This window comes from Pectinophora gossypiella, chromosome 20 (assembly GCF_024362695.1).
Source record: "Pectinophora gossypiella chromosome 20, ilPecGoss1.1, whole genome shotgun sequence".
NCBI lineage: Eukaryota > Metazoa > Arthropoda > Insecta > Lepidoptera > Gelechiidae > Pectinophora > Pectinophora gossypiella.
In genome coordinates, this window is record NC_065423.1 from 6,159,130 (window position 1) to 6,178,294 (window position 19,165).

Consider the following 19,165-nt stretch of genomic DNA (forward strand, 5'->3'; position numbering starts at 1 on the left):
TGTTTATCAGTTGATCGCATCAGATCGCGGTCTTGATTTCTATTTCCTATTCGTTGGTGTGTTAGGATTAGGACTGATGCAAACGAGCATACTGCATTTCGAAGTAAAAAATAAATGTGTGGAGTAGCAGAAATTATAGGTAACCAGTATTGGTAGGGAGCGGAAAATAAAAGCCGTCTTTCGTCGCCACTTGGTATTCTTTTTGATGAGCGTCAGTTATAGATTTTTTGGGTACTACGTTACATTGTCAAATATATTTATGGCGCTTGTCCGTGACAGTAGCACTATATTAGGTATAAGTAATTATAATTTGTACCCATTCATTATCGGAAGAAAATAGGTTGATGAACGTAGAGAAAGCAAGAGGAGTGTGTCAGGATCGAATCAAATGGGATTCCATAGTCGGGAAATAGGTGTGTGTTTATGTATGTCTGTAAAACCGGAAAGAGAACAAAAGAACGCTGAAAACCTTCAACTGTATTGCAACAAACAGACAGGTTAGCGAGCTGACAGTATTCAAGTGACTTGCAGCGCAAGCGTCACCACTGCCACTTCAAACGGTGACAGCCTGCACCCACAACCGAACCGAGCAATTGGTTTTATAGGGTTTTTGATAAATAAACACTTTTCCGTTGTAGAAACGAAGTCGCTTTATAATTTGCACAACCATTGCATCTATCTCCGACCAAATAAATGCCTTTTGTGGCAAATCATCTACAATAAGTCAAGTCAAAAATGACAATGGTTTCGCTCCGATTCCTCGTGGCACACGAGCTTGCAATACACCTGCAGATGAACTACTATTCGTGTATTGCCTCTAGGAAAAGTGTATTGGAACTGTAGTGGTTTATGGGGTGGCGTCCCAAAGGATGTGACCTAATTGGCGGGACGTTGTTCGCCCTCTCATTTCCTGGTCGCTATCCCTTTCATAAACTCGAGTACTGCCCCAGTCCGGCATTAAGGATTATTGTGTGCGGGATTAGAATGACGCCGGGTCTTCGGATTAGATAGGCGGGATGTCAGTTATTAGGTATGTTATGAGGATTCATAACCATACCTCGCATAGATATGCAAGGGCCCGTCGATTTTCCTTATTTAAGACGAGCTGTCCACGCGGAAACAATGGCGGCCATAGCTAAATATTTAGAGTGGTGCCCCTCAAAATACAGTTTTTTAGGTTAGTTCACGGCCATCGAAATATAAGTAAGCTAATAAAAATATAATTTACGGCGACCCACTAAATGTATGAGTTTCATATGGCTGGTAAGAGGTCTAATTCATAGGGCAGGTGTGCCCGATCCAGTTACTCCCCTGTAGATCCGGGGCTGCCAGACAGGGTAGTCCCGTCTTGGCTGATTTCGCCGCACCCCTAAAATGGTGCCCGGTGCAATCGCACCACTCGCGCCGCCTTAGGGCCTCCTCTGCGCGGATTTATCACACCCTCAAAGGTAGATTTACCAAATAAAAGCCCATCTTAATTCTTGCGTACATTATGTATAAGGAAGCTTTATCAAGTACACAGGCGTCGTAAGTAGGGGATATATCTTTTCCCGATACGCGTCTGGCGTCTAATTCTAAATTAAGTAAACAATATAAATTCCGCGTATTAGGCAGTGAAGTTCAGTTTATTTATAAGACGTGATTCGTTGGGATTAGTGAAATTAGGATAAAGGAATACTTACTTCCAAAACGGGATGAAACTTCGCAAAAGCCTATAGAAATATCAGAAACTGGTGTGGACTTCACATCTCGAATATTTTACCTTCTTTAAGCCTAGTCTCACCTGTTTAAAGTAGTAAGTATGTAAGGTATACAAGCTGTAGTAAAGTAGGCTGTGATCGATTGTAATGTAAATCTATTGAATTGAACGACATTGATCGATTGGAATGAAAACTATGGTAGGTAAAGTTAATTTTATGAGCGTTCAATCATAGGCGTGGGTGATCGCCTGGTGCTATAGTTTGTTTGTGTAATACCTATTGTCGAAGGTACCACTGCGAAGGCCTAGCTTGCATTTGCGTATTGGATTGGATGCAAGAGACCCAAATAGCTAATGATTATTAAAGATCTTTACCATCCCTACTGAAAAAGACATAGAAAGCAGCGATGCATCTTCATTCCGTTGAAGTCAACTAAGGTAGCAGCCCTGTTTAAAAGTTATGGATCAGCCCCCAGAGTTATTATAATATGGAGATGCCGCGTGAGCATGGCCGATGGGACCGAAATATGCACAAAACGATCATAGATATATATCATTGATACTTTGGTATCACGCAACCGCAACTAGCGTTTGTAACTATACAATGAATAGCTGGTAACGATTTACCCGATGTAGCGGTCCAGCCAGAAATGTCTTGTATATATTATGCGGTCTCCGAAGCACAGTCTGGAGAAGCAGATCATCGTTATAATATCATCGCATCGATAAAAATATGTCGACATCAAAGTTCGCTGCTCCAATCTCGAGGTCACATTATCGGATGTCACTCATCGACATCGTATAAAAGCACTCCATCACACGAGTTCAGCCCGCACCCGCACTTCAGGCAAACTTTGAAAATGGTAACATTGTTCAATATAAGTACTTATGTAATCCTTTACAGACAAAATATTATTCTACTTTAGGTAAGTGCGTAGCAAAATATTAGGATTAAGTAGATACGATTACCTTGAACGCATGGAATATTAAGGCATTATAATTGACAACTCGGATTTTATGAGATTTTACGTTTTTTTGGGTGTAAATTATAAACATCGTATCATTTTATGTATATAGGAAGCAAGAGAAGTATGTCAGAATTAAAGCAAATTAAATTCCATAGTCTCTGCTTATCCCGTTGGGAAATAGGCGTGAGTTTATGTATGCTGGGTATAAAGAAACTTGGTTTTGATTTTATGTGTGTATTCTTCCAATATTTCTTTCACAATTAAATTTTATCAATCAATCAAATATACTTTATTCCACACAACATACAAAACAACACAAAAGGATGATAGATACAGTACAATTATATAAGTAGGTGGTAGGTAGTAGATAGTAATAGTAGTTTTATCGTAAGTAAATAGGTGCTTTAATTTTTGTGCAAAATGAAAGTAAAAACAGCGCAATATTTATATTTATATTGCTCCCGGTTTTTCTTCGTTCACGAAAACATCGAACTAGTTTTCCGAGAGGCTAAGCACGCATTGAGGTGAAGTCGGGACTTTCAGACCATTTACCCACTACAATTGGGGTCCTTCAGGACTTAAGAGGATGTTTCAACAATTGTGTGTTACATTATTTAGATGACTTATGTAAGGATTAATCGTGCCGAAGTCGCTTGATGCGATGATTTTGACACACTACTTCTACTTTCACTTCTTCCACTCTCATTACATTTCATCATCAATAATTTAAGAGCCACGCTCTTGCCGGTGTAGTGCTACATTTTTATGGAAAAATAGGGAGTGGTTTCCCTCTTGCAATCCGCAGGGGGCCCTGAAAGGCCCTGCAGAACTTTGACGTGAGTGAGATGGCGCCCAGAGTAGTCTATTTCAAACCCGTACCCTCCGCCTCTGAATAGTAAACCAATCAATCAATAATACTTTATTGCACAACAACATATACAAAGGACATAAACATACGAATAAAACATAAGCACAATAGGCGGCCTATGGGGTGGCGGAAAAGTACATTTACTTAGTATAAAATGAATAAATAATAATAATATAATAATAAAATCGTTTATTTCGGACAAAGTCCATAGAATATTAGTATACAAACGACTTATAAACTAGTGTTAGTAGGACATTATTCGGGCGATCATGAATACAAATTATAGGGTGTGAAGCTCCATCCACCTTTTTAGAAAGGGGGAGTCCCACCTATCACATAACGTCTTCAGGATACCGTTGGGGCTGGCTCGAGTCCGCGTGAGAAGCGACGCACAACGTTTCCGCATGATCGCCGCAAAACCATCTGTGTGGGCCTCAGCGAACATACCAGAGGCGCTGCAATATCGCGGCAACCTCAACAATATCCTGAAAGCGTTATTACACTGGACGCGCAGATCGCTGTATGCCCGACGCGTGTAATCCACCCACAGACTGCATGTGTAAAAGGACTGGCAATATGCTCTGAAGAGCGTTACCTTAACCTCTTCCGTACACCGTGCAAATCTGCGGGCAAGCATATTACATCGGACAGCCAGCGACCTGCGTTCTCTTTCTATATCCGTACAATCACTGAGGTCCTCTCGAACCCAGTGTCCCTAATATTTGAAGCTCGTGACCTTGGACAACGCGGTATCTCTGAGCATGACTTGTGGTACCTGCGTGTATGTTTTTAACCCCGCCTTAAATATTAAAAACTCGCTCTTTTTTGCGTTGTACATTAGGCCATGCGCTTCTACATACGACTGGCAAATGGCCAGCAGCCTCCTGAGAGCCCCTATCGATGGACTCAACAGCACCATATCATCAGCGTAGCTTATATTATTGACGCAGACTCCGTCCACATGACAGCCAATGCCGGTGCCGCTGAGCTCATCGATCAGCTTATTGATATACAGGTTAAAAAGACGGGGGGACGTTAACCCTCCCTGTCTCACCCCGCATTCCAACCCGTACTCCTCTGAACAAGCTCCTCCCCACCTAACTGTGTTACTCTGGGTGCTGTACCAATATTTTAACAGACCTGTTACCTCATATGGGACAGTGGTGTCTCCCATTAACTTTGCCCATAACACGTCATACGATACTAGATCGAAGGCTTTAGAGAGATCTAGAAAACAAGCAACCACGGGAGTTTTTCTGGCTGTATAGTACTGTACAGTCTGCTTGAGACAAAAGATAGCATTCTCTGTAGAAAGGCCTGAGCGAAACCCAAACTGCGCATCATTAAGAGAAATATGCTTATCCAGATGTCTATCAAGCAGACCATCCAGCACTTTGGCGACAACAGAAGCCAGCGATATTGGTCTATAGTTAGCCAAATCAGAAGGGTCCCCCGTTTTGTTCTTAATGATCGGGACTACTACTGTACGCATTAACATTTCAGGTAGATATGAATGACTGAGACAAAGTGTAAAAAACATGGCAAGTACTCTGGGGAGATGAACTCCGGCGTATTTCAAGTGCTCGATACTGAGCCTGTCGTGACCTGGACTCTTCCCTCTTACCATGCCTTTAATAATTTTAGCTACTTCTTTTGCACTAAAAGCAACACTACGTTCCATCACAACAGCCTCACCACAAGACACCTGAGACGCCGGCCCCAGCGGGGAACGAACTCTGAAATGCTCTTTAAACAAATTAGCAATTTCCGTGGGCTCATGGACTCCAGCTACACTCACAGGGAGGCCTGGTCTCAGATTCAGCTTGTTTGTGCTTTTCCAGAATTTACTGAAGTTCTTACTATGATGGTGGTCAGCAATTATGTCCATTTTTATCTGCTGTTCGTTGTTTTGGCACCACTTTAATTTCGATTTGAAGACTCTTCTTGTTTCACACATGCGTTCGTAGATTAAGCCATGTTTTGGTTTATCATGCAATAACCAATCCTGAAAACTTAGACGAGCCTCACTGTGAGCGCTGCGGACATGTTTATTCCAACCTGTTACATATTTGCACTTACTTTTAACTTTTTCAACATAGGAAGACTCAGCTGCTTCAGTAAGAATAGATATAATATTGTTATACATATTATCCAGTAAAATTCTATGTTCCAAGTTGTTACACATTCTATCGCAACATGAATTAAAATTTAAATGGAAGTCCACGGTCAATGGAATAAATGGTACCAGATTCTCCGAATTCTTCTAATTTATCCCTATTCCACATGGCTGTGGGAAAAGTGCACGAACCTTTGGCCTAAAAGGTTTTCTCTATTATAAATCCCGAACATCGTTCAGTATCAATATTTTATACAGAGTTGGTGTAGTAATCAGGAATGTGAAATGAAACAACTAGTTCGGCGTGCGAGCTAAGACTGGTTTATTTTGCAGTTACCCACATATGTACAATTAATATGGCTATTGATATTAGTACTACCTACGACATCTCCCTCCTGAAAGCTTTATATTAAAAAACAATTGTAAATACTGACTACTAACTAATAACTAAAGGAACCTTATGGGTAAACTCATCAGACCTTATTATCTACCCACCTCTCTTTCCTCTTACAGTCTTTTATTACATTTTTTTTAAATAAAAAGAAGAAAAAAAAATATAAGTATATAATAAAAAACAAAATACAAGTTTGATTACTTACATAAAACAATCTTAGTTTACTCATAAGTAATAACAACAAACTAAATTCGTTGTGGAAAAAAAATAATAGTTGAAATAGTTACAAAGTAAAAAAAAAAACTATTTTTATGCTACGAACTTTCGTTAAGAGTCATAACCGTATCTATTCGGTTGACGAATTGCCCTGCCGCTTCTAGTAGTGCGTGGTGGTTGCGGCGCGGGCGACGCGGGCGCAGGTGCGCGGGACGCGGCCGCGGTCATGTCCTGCGCGCAGGCCGACATGCGCGGCCGCGGCCCGTCGTTACATGCTATTACATCATCATAAATATAACTCCTTTTATCAGACATTCCCATAATGTGACACCTGTTCCGCCGATACGTCCCTCCATTTTCAGTTTTCAGCCAATACGAACGATCATTATCCGTTTTAGCGACAATAATACCTTTGTTCCAAACTGTGCCTTGTCGTACACGTACTTTTTCACCAGTTTTCAACGGTTTTGATGATCTAGTTCCTTGATCATAATAATGTTTCATTGTTTTGATCCGATTTTCCCTGTCTTGTTTCATCTTTTGCGGGTCGACTACACATGGAGATAACAACTGTGGTGATACTGGTAAACGCGTATTAAGCGCCCTACCCATTAACAGCTGTGCTGGCGAAAACTGCTCACCAGTGATCGGGGTATTTCTGTAATTTAACAGTGCCAGTTGCCACTCAGTCCCATCCTCACTAGCTTTAGTCAATAAGCGTTTTATTGTTTGTACATTGCGCTCGGCTAACCCGTTTGAACGCGGATAATGTGGGGAGCTCGTCACGTGATTAATTTCCCACTTGTTTGTAAACGCTTTAAACTCAGAAGACATGAACTGAGTTGCATTATCCGTAACAATTTTTTTTGGTATTCCAAATCTGGCAAAAATACTTTTCATTTTCAATATTACAGTCATGCTATGTAAATTCGGTAACGAGACCACCTCAACATATTTTGAGTAGTAGTCCACTACTAATAAATACTGTTTTCGTTTAAACTCAAACACATCAGCTGCTAGCGCTTCCCACGGCAGCGCGGGGACCGGGTGGGGTGCGAGGGGCTCACGGCGCGCGGCGGCGCGGTGGCGTAGGCACGGCTCGCAATTCTGAATCACAGCTTCAATCTCGGACGACATACCGGGCCACCATATGGCCTCCCTGGCCCTTCTCTTGCTTTTTTCTATACCTAAGTGTCCTTCATGTATACGTAAGAGCATTTCCTTACGAAGTACTTTTGGTATTACTATTTTATTATTACGAAAAATAATTCCGTTAATAATATGCAACTCATTTCTTATCGGCCAAAATACCCTCGCCTCTATTTTAACTTTATTTTTTGCATTTGGCCAACCGTTCTCGTAATAATCTTTAACGCGTAACAAAGTGAAGTCTTTACTTGTTTCTACTTTAATAAGATCTAATTTTTCTGCCGACGCGTCTATGTTCTCATACATTGCATTCACGTGCACGGTGACGTCATCGCAAACCTCAGAATTGGAACCGCATTCTACCGCCGCTCGCGACAACGCATCGGCAATATACATCTTACTGCCGGGCTTATACACAATCTTGAAACAATACGCCTGTAACTTTAATAACATGCGCTGTAATCGAGGTGGAGTTTCATTTAAAGATTTTCTAAATATCGACTCGAGCGGCTTATGATCACTTTCAACTGTCACGTCCTCGTGACCATAAACGAATTGATGAAACCTTTGACAGCCGAATTGAATAGCTAGTAGCTCCTTCTCGATTTGCGCCCATCTCGTCTCGGCAGGCGTGAGCGTGCGCGCGGCGTAAGCCACGGGCTGCCCGCCCTGCAGCAGACACGCGCCCATACCGTGCGCGCTCGCGTCCACTGTCACTACTACCGGTTCACGCGGCGAATAGTACCGTAATACTGGACTCCGTGTAATTGTCTTTTTTAACAGATTATATGCCTTATCGTGCTCGTTACACCACTCAAACTCGATATCTTTTTTTAAAAGATTTCTTAAAGGAGTAGTTTTATCCGAATAATTTGGAATAAATCTAGCCAGATAGTTAGTTATTCCTAGGAATCGCTCGAGCTCTTTTTTATTATTTGGTCTCGGCATTAAATTTATTGCCCTAATGCGGCCCTCGTCTGGTCGTATACCGGTAGAATTAAATACATGACCCAAAAAATTAATCTCTGTCACTCCTAATACACATTTTCCTTTGTTAAATTTTACTCCATTCTTTTTTGCTCTTTCTAATACTTCGCTTAATCTACAGTCATGTTCAGCCTTAGTTTTACCCCAAATTAAAATGTCATCACAGTAGACCTCTACTCCCGGCATAGAAAACAGCTTATACATTTCGTTATGAAATATCTCAGGCGCGCAGTTGATACCAAACGGCATTCGCAAAAAGCGATACCTACCAAACGGCGTCGCAAATGTGCACAGTTTGGAACTGGCCTCATCCAATTTTAACATCCAAAATCCTTTTTTGGCATCTAATTTTGAAAAATAACGCGCTCCAGACATGTTACTAGTTATTTCATCTAACGTTGGTAGCTGAAAATGGCAACGACGAACAGCTTTGTTTAAATGGTATGGGTCTAAACACAAACGTAATTTTTTGTCAGGTTTCTCAACAATCACAATATTTGAAACCCATTCTGTGGGCGAATCCTCTTTAACAATAATTCTCATTTTTTCCATACATTCCAGTTCCTCTTTTAATCTAGGTCTTAGTTTGATAGGTATTTTCCTGGAAGCATTCACTACAGGAGGCACGCTTTCATTCGTCAATATTTTGCATATGGTAGGTAAACATCCAATTCCATCAAAAAGTGACTCATCAATTGTATAATTCGATAACTCGTTAACGCGGGCAATTAATTGTAGATTTTTACAAGCCTCAAGCCCCAGCAGATTGCTGCAAACAGTGTCTAATACGTAAACTTTTTGTTTTGTACTTTGCCCTTTATAAGATAACAATGGTTCAAAGTATCCAACCACTGGTAATTTAGCGCTGCTAATTTCTCTCAGAATAACTTTATCTTTCTTTAAGATACTGTCGTGAAAACCTGCCTCTTTAAATGCCTCCAGAGATAGTACAGAAACATCCGCCCCACTATCCAATTTAAACTTAATTTTAATATTGTCAACACATACCGTCTCATACCACGACTCGTTCTGGCCATCCACCGCATCGATCGATAAACTATAAAGAACCGATTCACACTCATCTTCGTCATCACTGTGCACCAATTCACTCACGAATTTTGCTCTGCATACTTTAGCGAAATGCCCTATACGATCACACCGATAACACTTGACACTACGAGCCGTGCACCTGTCGGTGGGCCCGTGCGCGCGGCCGCACCTGTCACAGGGCGCAGGCCGGGGCCCGCCGGACACGCGCGGTGGAGGCTGGCGCGCGCGGCGCTGCGCGGGCCAGCCGCGGCCTCGCGCTCCTCGCAGCTCATCCAGCGCGAGCTCGGCCGGCGGCGGCGCGGGGGCGGCGCCACGCGCGCACACCTCCGCCTGCTTGCCTGCCGTCTCCGCAGCTCGACACCAAGACACCGCTTGGCTCAGTTCTAGATCTTGTTTCGCTAAGAGTCTTTCTCGCATGCCCGCGTCTTTGATTCCTCTGATTATTTGAGTAAGAATCAAACTATTACGCAATCCACCGAACTCGCAGGATTTGCTTTTAAGCTTCAAGTTACCGAAAAATTTATCAAAACTGTCATCACGTTGATTTGTCTCGAAAAATATGTGCCTTTCGAAATTCACATTCCTTGTTGGATCACAATATTCGTCGAATTTTTTGACCAATTTTTCGTATTCTACCTTCAACTTTTCTGTTATATCCAATTCCTCAAATATTTCACGTCCATACTTACCAATCACATGCAAAAATAATGCACATTTTTCTTTTGACGATGCTTGCTCTTTACCCGAAGCAATTAAATAATATTCAAAGGCAGATCTGAACTCTTTCCAGTTACATGCCATATTGCCTTCTGCACTCATAGGCGCTGGCTGTTGGATCGTAGAAAACACGTCTTTTTGATCCGTAGTCGCCATTTCTCTAGTTATTGTCACTCCGAAATACACTCAACAAAGTTATTTTCACCAAATACGCGCGGATTATACACACCTGACACCATGTAGTAATCAGGAATGTGAAATGAAACAACTAGTTCGGCGTGCGAGCTAAGACTGGTTTATTTTGCAGTTACCCACATATGTACAATTAATATGGCTATTGATATTAGTACTACCTACGACAGTTGGAAAAAACGTGTAAGTAATAGGTAAGTACAATATAATATAGAGATGCCGGTAAGTAGAATAAGTAAGTACATTATATTATACTTGCCTATTACTTATATTGGAGAAAACCTTTTAGAATAGAATGTGAGTAAAAACCTAGTAAAATGTGCTTTATTTACTCAATTTCTTCGGCAAACTCGTACAAAACAATTCCGAAACTTATTTTTTTTCCATAAAATGAGACACAAAAATTTGCTTTTAAGTATGACCTTATATAAACATCATAACTATAAGTAAGGTAAGTACCTAAACAATGAAACGTTCTTGTAATTTAGCAAAGTTACGACCACAGAATAAAATAAAGAGGTTGGAAGGGCCAAGTGAGCGTGAAACGCACGCCATACAAGTATGAGCAAATAGTTCATACTCCAACTTTGCTCTGCACTCGTCCGCAAACTTTACGATGCACATATGTGTATTATAACTTGCAGGACAAAACATCAAATATCGACTATCATGCAAGACCATCCCATCACAAGAAAGCTATAAAACTTAGAATGATCGGTTATTTATCAAAAAATACATTTGTATGCAAAGATAGCATGGAGTCATCGTCAACAGTCGTCGTAGCATTCTCCATGATACGTTTTTAGGGAAATATAGGGCAGTGGTTTCCCTCTTGCCTCCTAAATTAGTGATGATGATGAAGGTGATGCTACTAGCAAGTAACAAGCAGAGCACTGTGCGTCTGTGTGTGTCTTACAAAAAGTAATGATAAAATTGCAACCTATCACATAAAATATACATTGCCGGTAAAGTGGCTATGGAATTTGAGAAGTAGTAGATCTATAGTAGTTATCTGTTTGCAGGAGTACTTAGTAGTAAAAGAGGGCGGGGTTGAACCGGCTTTTTTTTGACGTGAGTTATTGTAGATTTGCTGCAGATGGCATTAACTACTTGGCCGGAAAGTTGAACCGGCGGTGATAGCGGTTCTCATACAAAATGCGCGTCAGGGCCTTTCTATTTTCTTTCGTCTAATCCGTGGTTACGACACACATTAATTAGGGTTGAAAACTAACTTGTGCTAATTATAATTTTCAGTAGCCACCACGTCTTGTCGAAGGTACCTTTGGTTCCAGGGAACTGTCGAGAACAAAGGAATTCATGAAGGAATGTTTCCAAGGTATTTTCCTACCTACTAAATGCTGCAAAAGCTGGAATAACTCAAGTGTCAAAACTTTTTTAATAATATCTGTCAGACATTTGAGACAAAAAAAAATAGCATCCACGAATACTGAGACTAGGAAAATTCTTTAGATTCTTTAAAACGTTTTCTCCAGACTCATAAATAATTTACCACGAATTTCTAGACATTTGACGTTTTTGCTCTTTGCTTTGATAACTGCGGAAAGAAAAATTAATTTAGAAGGGAATTTTACATTTGAGGGCGCACCATGTAGTGTTCTTACGACTTTAAAACTTTGAACGTGATCTAGAGTCTATTTCTTATTTAATACGTCTCACGGCTGGGCACAGGTCTACTCTGAATGATTGGAAAGGGAGGTATACAGGCAGCATTTTAGAAAAGTTCGTTTGCTCCTATCACTTTGACCTAACAGAAAGCACGGTGAGGTGTGAGAACTTAGTTCGTCTTCCGATGGGTATACCTCTGACTACCCCAATTGGGATATAGTCGTGAGCTTATGTTATTGTATTTGCTAAATTAACCAAGGAACTTATAAAGGCCACATGGAAGCAATTCCATCATGAAAAGCAATATTGCTATATTTCTTCTACTTTTTCAAATGCGCGAATTTCAAATTGCACTATGCTTTTTAGATGAAGTGTTCCAAGAGCCTGAGAAGGTTGATTTTTTAATCCCTTGTATCTATTATTATTATTGTCATTATTATAAGCTAGCTATACGACCGGGCTTCGTTTTATTCTTAGAGAAATGCAGAACCACAAATATTAGAAAGTAAGTAATGCATAGGTACAGGCAGAAGCAAATAGTGACAGTCAAGGTATACGTATAGTTAGCAACATCCAGAATGTCCAATAATTAGGGACGTTCAAGGTGGCCGTATAGATATTAACACTTTAAGTGACCAAAAACATCGGCACAACCTGCGTGTTCACATAGTTGGCAATAACTTAATCTTTCTTGTTACAGGCCTCATTTCAAACTGTGTAGTACTTAAAGGAAAGTACCTACTACTTAAAGGCTTCATCAAATACCTGGAATTTCGTCGGCATCAGCTATAAAACGTGTAACGTTTAATTTACTAACAGTAGGTAGGTATCTTCAATTAAGGAGCAAATTAAATTATTAAGAGTTTTCCTCAATTTTACCACGAATGATTCTATTGAATCATCCAATATTCATTTTTTTTTTATTCTCCATCATTTTTCGGCAATTTTATTAAATTGCCTTTGCGAATAATTAAATATGAAAAAAATTAATTTTAAAAACAGAAACTCGACTACGGAAAAAATATAAAACAAGAAAATATTTCTCTGAAATTCTTCCTAAGAGATAGCCGTGGTCGAATGCCAATCTAAGATATTATTATGTCCTAAGAGTTTGCTTACCACAGCATACGACCACTGCTATCTACTTCAGACTATCCACCATCTTCATAGAACCTGACCCAACACAAACCTAATCTGTTGCTTCATCCACATTCATCAATCTTTTAATGGTCTTCTTGCGCTGGTTCACAGTAGACCGTAGGTACTAAGTAGTTAAACTTTTTTAGAGATATTTTATTGTATAGGTACAGTCATGAGCAATATCATGTACCCACTTTAGAACCCTGTCGCACTATCATATTTGACATTTAATGAGACTTATGGGTTAATTTGTCAAGAAAGTTAATGTGATATGGTTTCAAAGTGTATACATATTAGTACTCGTGACCGTACCTAATAGTTTTGTTTCACAATAAAAAAAAGAAAAACATCTGAAAGTGACTTCGTGTTTTTTCTAATCATATGTGCGTCTTTTCTTGTTATTCGACTAATTCTAATAATAATAAGTACCTAATTCTTTTCTACTTTCCTCATTTTCTTCTTTTTCTTTCATTCTTCTTTTTTGTTCTCTAGGTATTAGGTATTTCTTTTTTATTTATCTAGGTATTTCTCTTCTTCTACAGAACCTGTTTTTTAAAAGTATTTTTGCATCGTCTACTCACCTTGGTCTAGTTATTACGTATGTGCGATATTCTAGGACAAACAGCTCATTGTAAGTTGCGGCTTCCGAGTACATTCCGCTTAGGGACGGTACTGAAAAGTATCGGCGTCCGAAGGACGTAATATACGATCCCGACGACCCGATTACTCTAGCCATAGAGGCAGCCAATCAGCTCGCGACACCAAACACTTCAGGTCCCCGATACCGACCCCGCCGGCGTGGTCAACGATTTCCCTCATTCAACGCTTATCGCTATCGACCCACTAGGGTCGATTAATTCTTTCAAATATTTTTCCTCTCAGACGACGCCCTGAGCCGAGGTTCGCGCCCAACTGGGCACCCTCAGGCCTGTTGCCTTAAACGTTGTACCGGGTGAGAGCCTTCAGCGCTCCCCATTTGTCCGGCCAAGTAGTTAATTCCATCTGCGGCAAATCTACAATTAATCAAGTAAAAAAAAAAATGTGTGTCGTAAGTTTTGCAGACGAGTGGAGTGCAAAATTGAAGTATCAACTATATGCTCATACTTGTATGGCGCACTCGTTGGCCCTTCCAACCTCTTTCTTCTATTCCGTGATATTAATGGCTCTTGTTGAGATACACTAGAGGCAGGAAGACTTTACTTTTATTGTCACTCACTCGCTCGCTGTGTATGTCAATCTCCGCCGAGTGAGCACTCTGCATCAACTTTCAGAAGCTGTCGCGGTCTTCCCTGACTTCCATTAGCTGTCAATCACACGCCTCTCACTCGTTCAATCCATTTGTACCGGTAGATCCAGTTGCGATGAAAAAATGTAAGAAGGTACGTACTCAATATATACCTTGAGGCTCAAACAAAACAAATTTCATACTCTTTACTGTACCATCATAGCCTATTTCCCTTCGGGTATGTAACGAATAAAAAACGTTCATAAACACTAATGTCGAAAACTCGACTTGACTCAACATAATTTACTTAGTAGAATGTCACTTGACAATGTTACATAGTAGCCTTACCACGATTTTGTTTTTAATAAATTACTTAGGTACTTACCTACTTTACATCTCCTTCTATCGTGTGGGTTGTGAGGTGGATTACAAAACAATCAACCTTGGTGTCAGGGTTATTATTGAGCCGCCATAGGCCCCTCACATGACTCATGTAACGAATATATACATACATCAGTAAGTAATAACCGAGACCAACGGCTTAACGTGCCTTCCGAAGCACGCGTCATCTTACTTTTTGGACAATCAGGTGATCAGCCTGTAATGTCCTAACCAAACTAGGGATCACAAAGTGATTTTTGTGATTTGTCCCCTCCGGGATTCGAACCCGGGACCTCCGGATCGTGAGAACAACGCTCAACCACTGGACCACGGAGGTCAATAACATAATGATCAAAATAAGTCACTTAGTATATACAGGATTACGCACCGCAAAAAAACTCTTATTAAAAAACACTTCAATCACAGGCTAAATGTACAATTTTAAAACAGAATAAAATATCCCAATACATAACTGTATCAACAAAATGATGAACGATTAATCACAATTCTCCTTACAGTATTATTTCGCTTGAACAGAGTCGTTCTTTCAAAATCGTCTGGGAACAAAGAAAGTTCTTATCATCTAATCGATAAATAAATCCACAAAACAGGACCTATAATAACGGATACCCATAACGAGTCCGTGTGGTATAATCAAAACGTGCTTACACTTTATCAAAGCACCCCTGTCTGGATCTCGCGAGATTTTGCGGGATCAATCTCCGAGCATAATCGAGATCCCATTCAAGATTGACGGGATTGGGCGATTCTCCTTGAGTTATACTTTTTGTTTTGATCCAAGGAAAACTTAATTATTTAGTAAGTAATACTGAAGAATAAAGGTTTTTCTTCAAAAAAATAATTTGTTTTAATTAACCTCACTATCACAAACAAGCAGTTATCATCGTTTTCAGCCATCCTAACTTTACATTATTTTATGAATTCTTTAGACGAGATCCCGAAAATTTCGACATTAGAAATATCAATCCCGCGGGATCTCGAATTTGTGATCTCGAGTTGGGATTGCATGAGGGCTGAAACCTCTGAAATAAGTATTAAGTTATCAAATCTAGATCTATTTACTAAACATTGTAAGTAGTTATTGTGCGATGCATTTTTGTAGTGTATATCCCATACCTAAACTTTTTATAGATTTGCTTCGAATGGACACTACTTGTTGGATAGCGTTTGGAAGGAATCACGTTGAGTTAGGTACCTATAATGGTATTATACGTACAGACCTCGGATATCTCGAGGAAAAAAAACAAAAAATGTGGGTACAGTGACGAATGGACAAAGGGAATTAGACCTAAAGAGAAAACAGCCCAAGATTAATAATAGCCTGCGATTCCAGTGCTTACAGTGGCAATTTCTTCTCATTTTACCAAGGATTTTGCCTGAAACTCCAATATTTTCTGAAGGAACATCAATCATACGAGAATGTTCGGTGGCATGCCAATATACTTAAGAAACCCGAGGGACTCGTTAGGTATGTAAGATGGTATAATAACATTTTATATTATACACCCTACCTACTTACTTATATTTCTATATTTTAAATAGTGACTGTGGTTCTGCGGTACTTCAGCTTGCTTCTTAAGCGCCGGTTTAAACCCCGGTACCGGACTTACATCAATGTATTATATGATCTGTCTTGGGCAAGTGGTTTCGCAAAAGGAGAATCGAGGTAACATAACATAACATAAACAGCCTATATACGTCCCACTGCTGGGCACAGGCCTCCCCTAAATCAACCGGAGGGGGTATGGAGCATACTCCACCACGCTGCTCCAATGCGGGTTGGTGGAGGTGTTTTTACGGCTAATAGCCGGGACCAACGGCTTAACGTGCCCTCCGAAGCACGGAATCATCTTACTTTTTCGGACAATCAGGTGATTCAAGCCTGAAAAGTCCTTACCAAACAAAGGACAGTCTCACAAAGTGATTTCGACAATGTCCCCATCGGGAATCGAACCCGGACCTCCAGATCGTGAGCCTAACGCTCTAACCACTAGACCACGGAGGCTGATCGAGGTAAACCCGGAGAAAAGTGCAGCGTTGTACTTTTGTAAATGCTATTATATTACACGCCACAGTCACGCCGTCAACTCAAAATTTGGCAAGCCGATCCCTTGGGAGAAGCAAGTCAAATATCTCGGCGTATTCATAGATAGATGTCTAACGTTCAAGGTCCATATCAAACGTGTGCGTGATCGCGCCGCGTTTGTAATAGACCGTCTTCATTGTCTCCGAAACAACAGTAAGTAGTAAATTATCTCTTAGCAATAAGGAGTACCGGCGCAAAAGGTCGTAATATACGATCCTGAGGATCCGATTACTCTAGCCGTAGATGCGGCCAATCGTGCTTCCGATACCGACCCCGCCGGCGGGGTTGACGATTCGGCGATTACCACTATTGACCCACTAGAGCCGATATTTTTTTATAAAATATACCCACAGACGACGACTTGAGCCGAGGTTGGCGCCCAACTGGGCACCCTGAGGCCTGTTCTCTTAAATTTTGTACCGGGTGAGCCCGCGACGCTCCCCATATGTCCGGCCAAGTAGTAAATGCCATCTGCGGCCAAATCTACAATCATCACTAATTTAAGAGCCACGCTCTTGTCGGTATAGCATTCTCCATTCCTGTCTATCAACGACCAATTCCTTCACTGCCTTATAAGACACAACGTTCGCCTTCTCTACAATAAGTCACATCAAAAAAGTACATTGTCAGCGAACATTATTTTCTTGATTGTAGGTACTTATAATTAATACACGTGCTGTCAATAGGTATTATCAGGGTGGACAGAGTCACTATTCACCAGAAAGAAGCTGAAAAAAAGCATAAGCAATTAAGCAGTCCTAAAATGTATATAGAAATATGGTGAGGCATTACCATCTAAAATTGAATAATGTTATTATGTAGATTGGTATATAAAAGGAACGTGTTATGTAGTGGGTATATTAATACAGATATAATTGAAGACACCGCATTAATTACACGTCAGTACATATTTGCGGCGACAAAGAGTCTGTCTTGCGACGCAAATCTATACAAATACCTCCAAATTAATCTTGAATAGTAGATTGAACATGTAGATATCCTACCCCACGTATTGTACTCATAATTCCACAACAACGAATACCTACCCAATGATGTTTAAATTGGTACTCAAGTGCCAGATTACATACACTTCGCTTTAGTTTAAATTAAAAGTAAAATAACTAAGTAATAGGTACAAACATACGCCCGTAATCCTCTTGGGACTCAGGAAGTCACAAATCGTCAAAGACTAAGCTTTTGGTACCAATTATGTTTATAGATAATCATTGTAAAACAGACAACTAACGCACCGCCTTATTTCCATCATATTGGTTGGACACAAGCACAACGTACCTATTTCCGAGAAGATAAGCAACATGGAAAATTCCTAGGTTTTCTTGTCGATCCTTTACTTACGGAAAAGAAAAACTAATTTAACAGAATACAACTTACGTACAATGTTAGACGGAGTACCTAGTTAAAATCTTAATTAATAGATAAAATCATTGTTAAACAGTTAAGTCGTAAACCAGTTCCCAAAATGCGATTAAAGTTTCATAAAATCGACTTTTGTTATCTTTGAGCGCTATAAAAACATTTAAAAGCATCACATGGCCGATTTCCGCCCACGCTTGACGTTATCACTACGAGCGGCATAACAAGTAGATGCCCTACAAAATCGACCTTAAAAACACTATCAGCACATTTACATAAATACAGAAAAATGTAATCCAATGCGAAAGGAAAAAACTCAAAGAAAATATTAAAATATTGGCCACAACTCACCTTTATTTTGTGCGGCCATTACACCCTGTAGCGGAGAGGGGCGCGTTCATTATTTTTTCAGGCAAATTCACATTATCACAAGTTTTTATTTCGATAAACACATTGAGAACGTCTCGGGTATTGAGCAAAACGTGTTTGTAATGTCACTGATGGTTTGGAATGGCTTGTTTAGTGGAAAAATCGATGTCGCGCCGCGCGCAGTCGGTGGCTCTACGCAAGAGATAAGGCTCAGTGTAGCTACGTAGGGTAGGTATGGAGTTTCGACACGTACTGGCTCGGTCGGGGGTGGCCGGCTGGGAGGCTACAGCTGATTTTACAGACTCCCTCGACCTTCCCTCAACTAATGGATGAGTACGTACATAACTATCTACTTTATTCTATCATGTAAACGTACTTTTTGTAAGTAAAGAGGTATTATTATTTTATGTACTAACCAGAAGTAAATTAAAATACTAATTAAGTAGGTAGGTACTAGGAACCTAACTGAAATTAGGAAATATTCATTTCGAATTTCAGTTGAAACGGAAACGGATATTAAAAAGTTGCGTATATTCCAGCCTACTTAAACTTCAAAAGAATATTTTTTACATTATAAGTAGTTAAAT

General features: G+C 40.2%; 1 protein-coding gene across 1 annotated transcript in view; it reads right to left on the minus strand.

The window, feature by feature from the left end:
* LOC126376083 (small G protein signaling modulator 2-like) overlaps positions 1-18,809 on the minus strand; it is an 86,712-nt gene extending 67,903 nt beyond the window's left edge. The window contains exon 1 of the mRNA XM_050023254.1: positions 18,561-18,809. Coding sequence (XP_049879211.1) covers positions 18,561-18,579 — 19 coding nt within the window. The 5' untranslated portion in view covers positions 18,580-18,809. The remainder of the gene's footprint in view (positions 1-18,560) is intronic.
* Between the last annotated feature and the right edge of the window lie 356 nt (positions 18,810-19,165).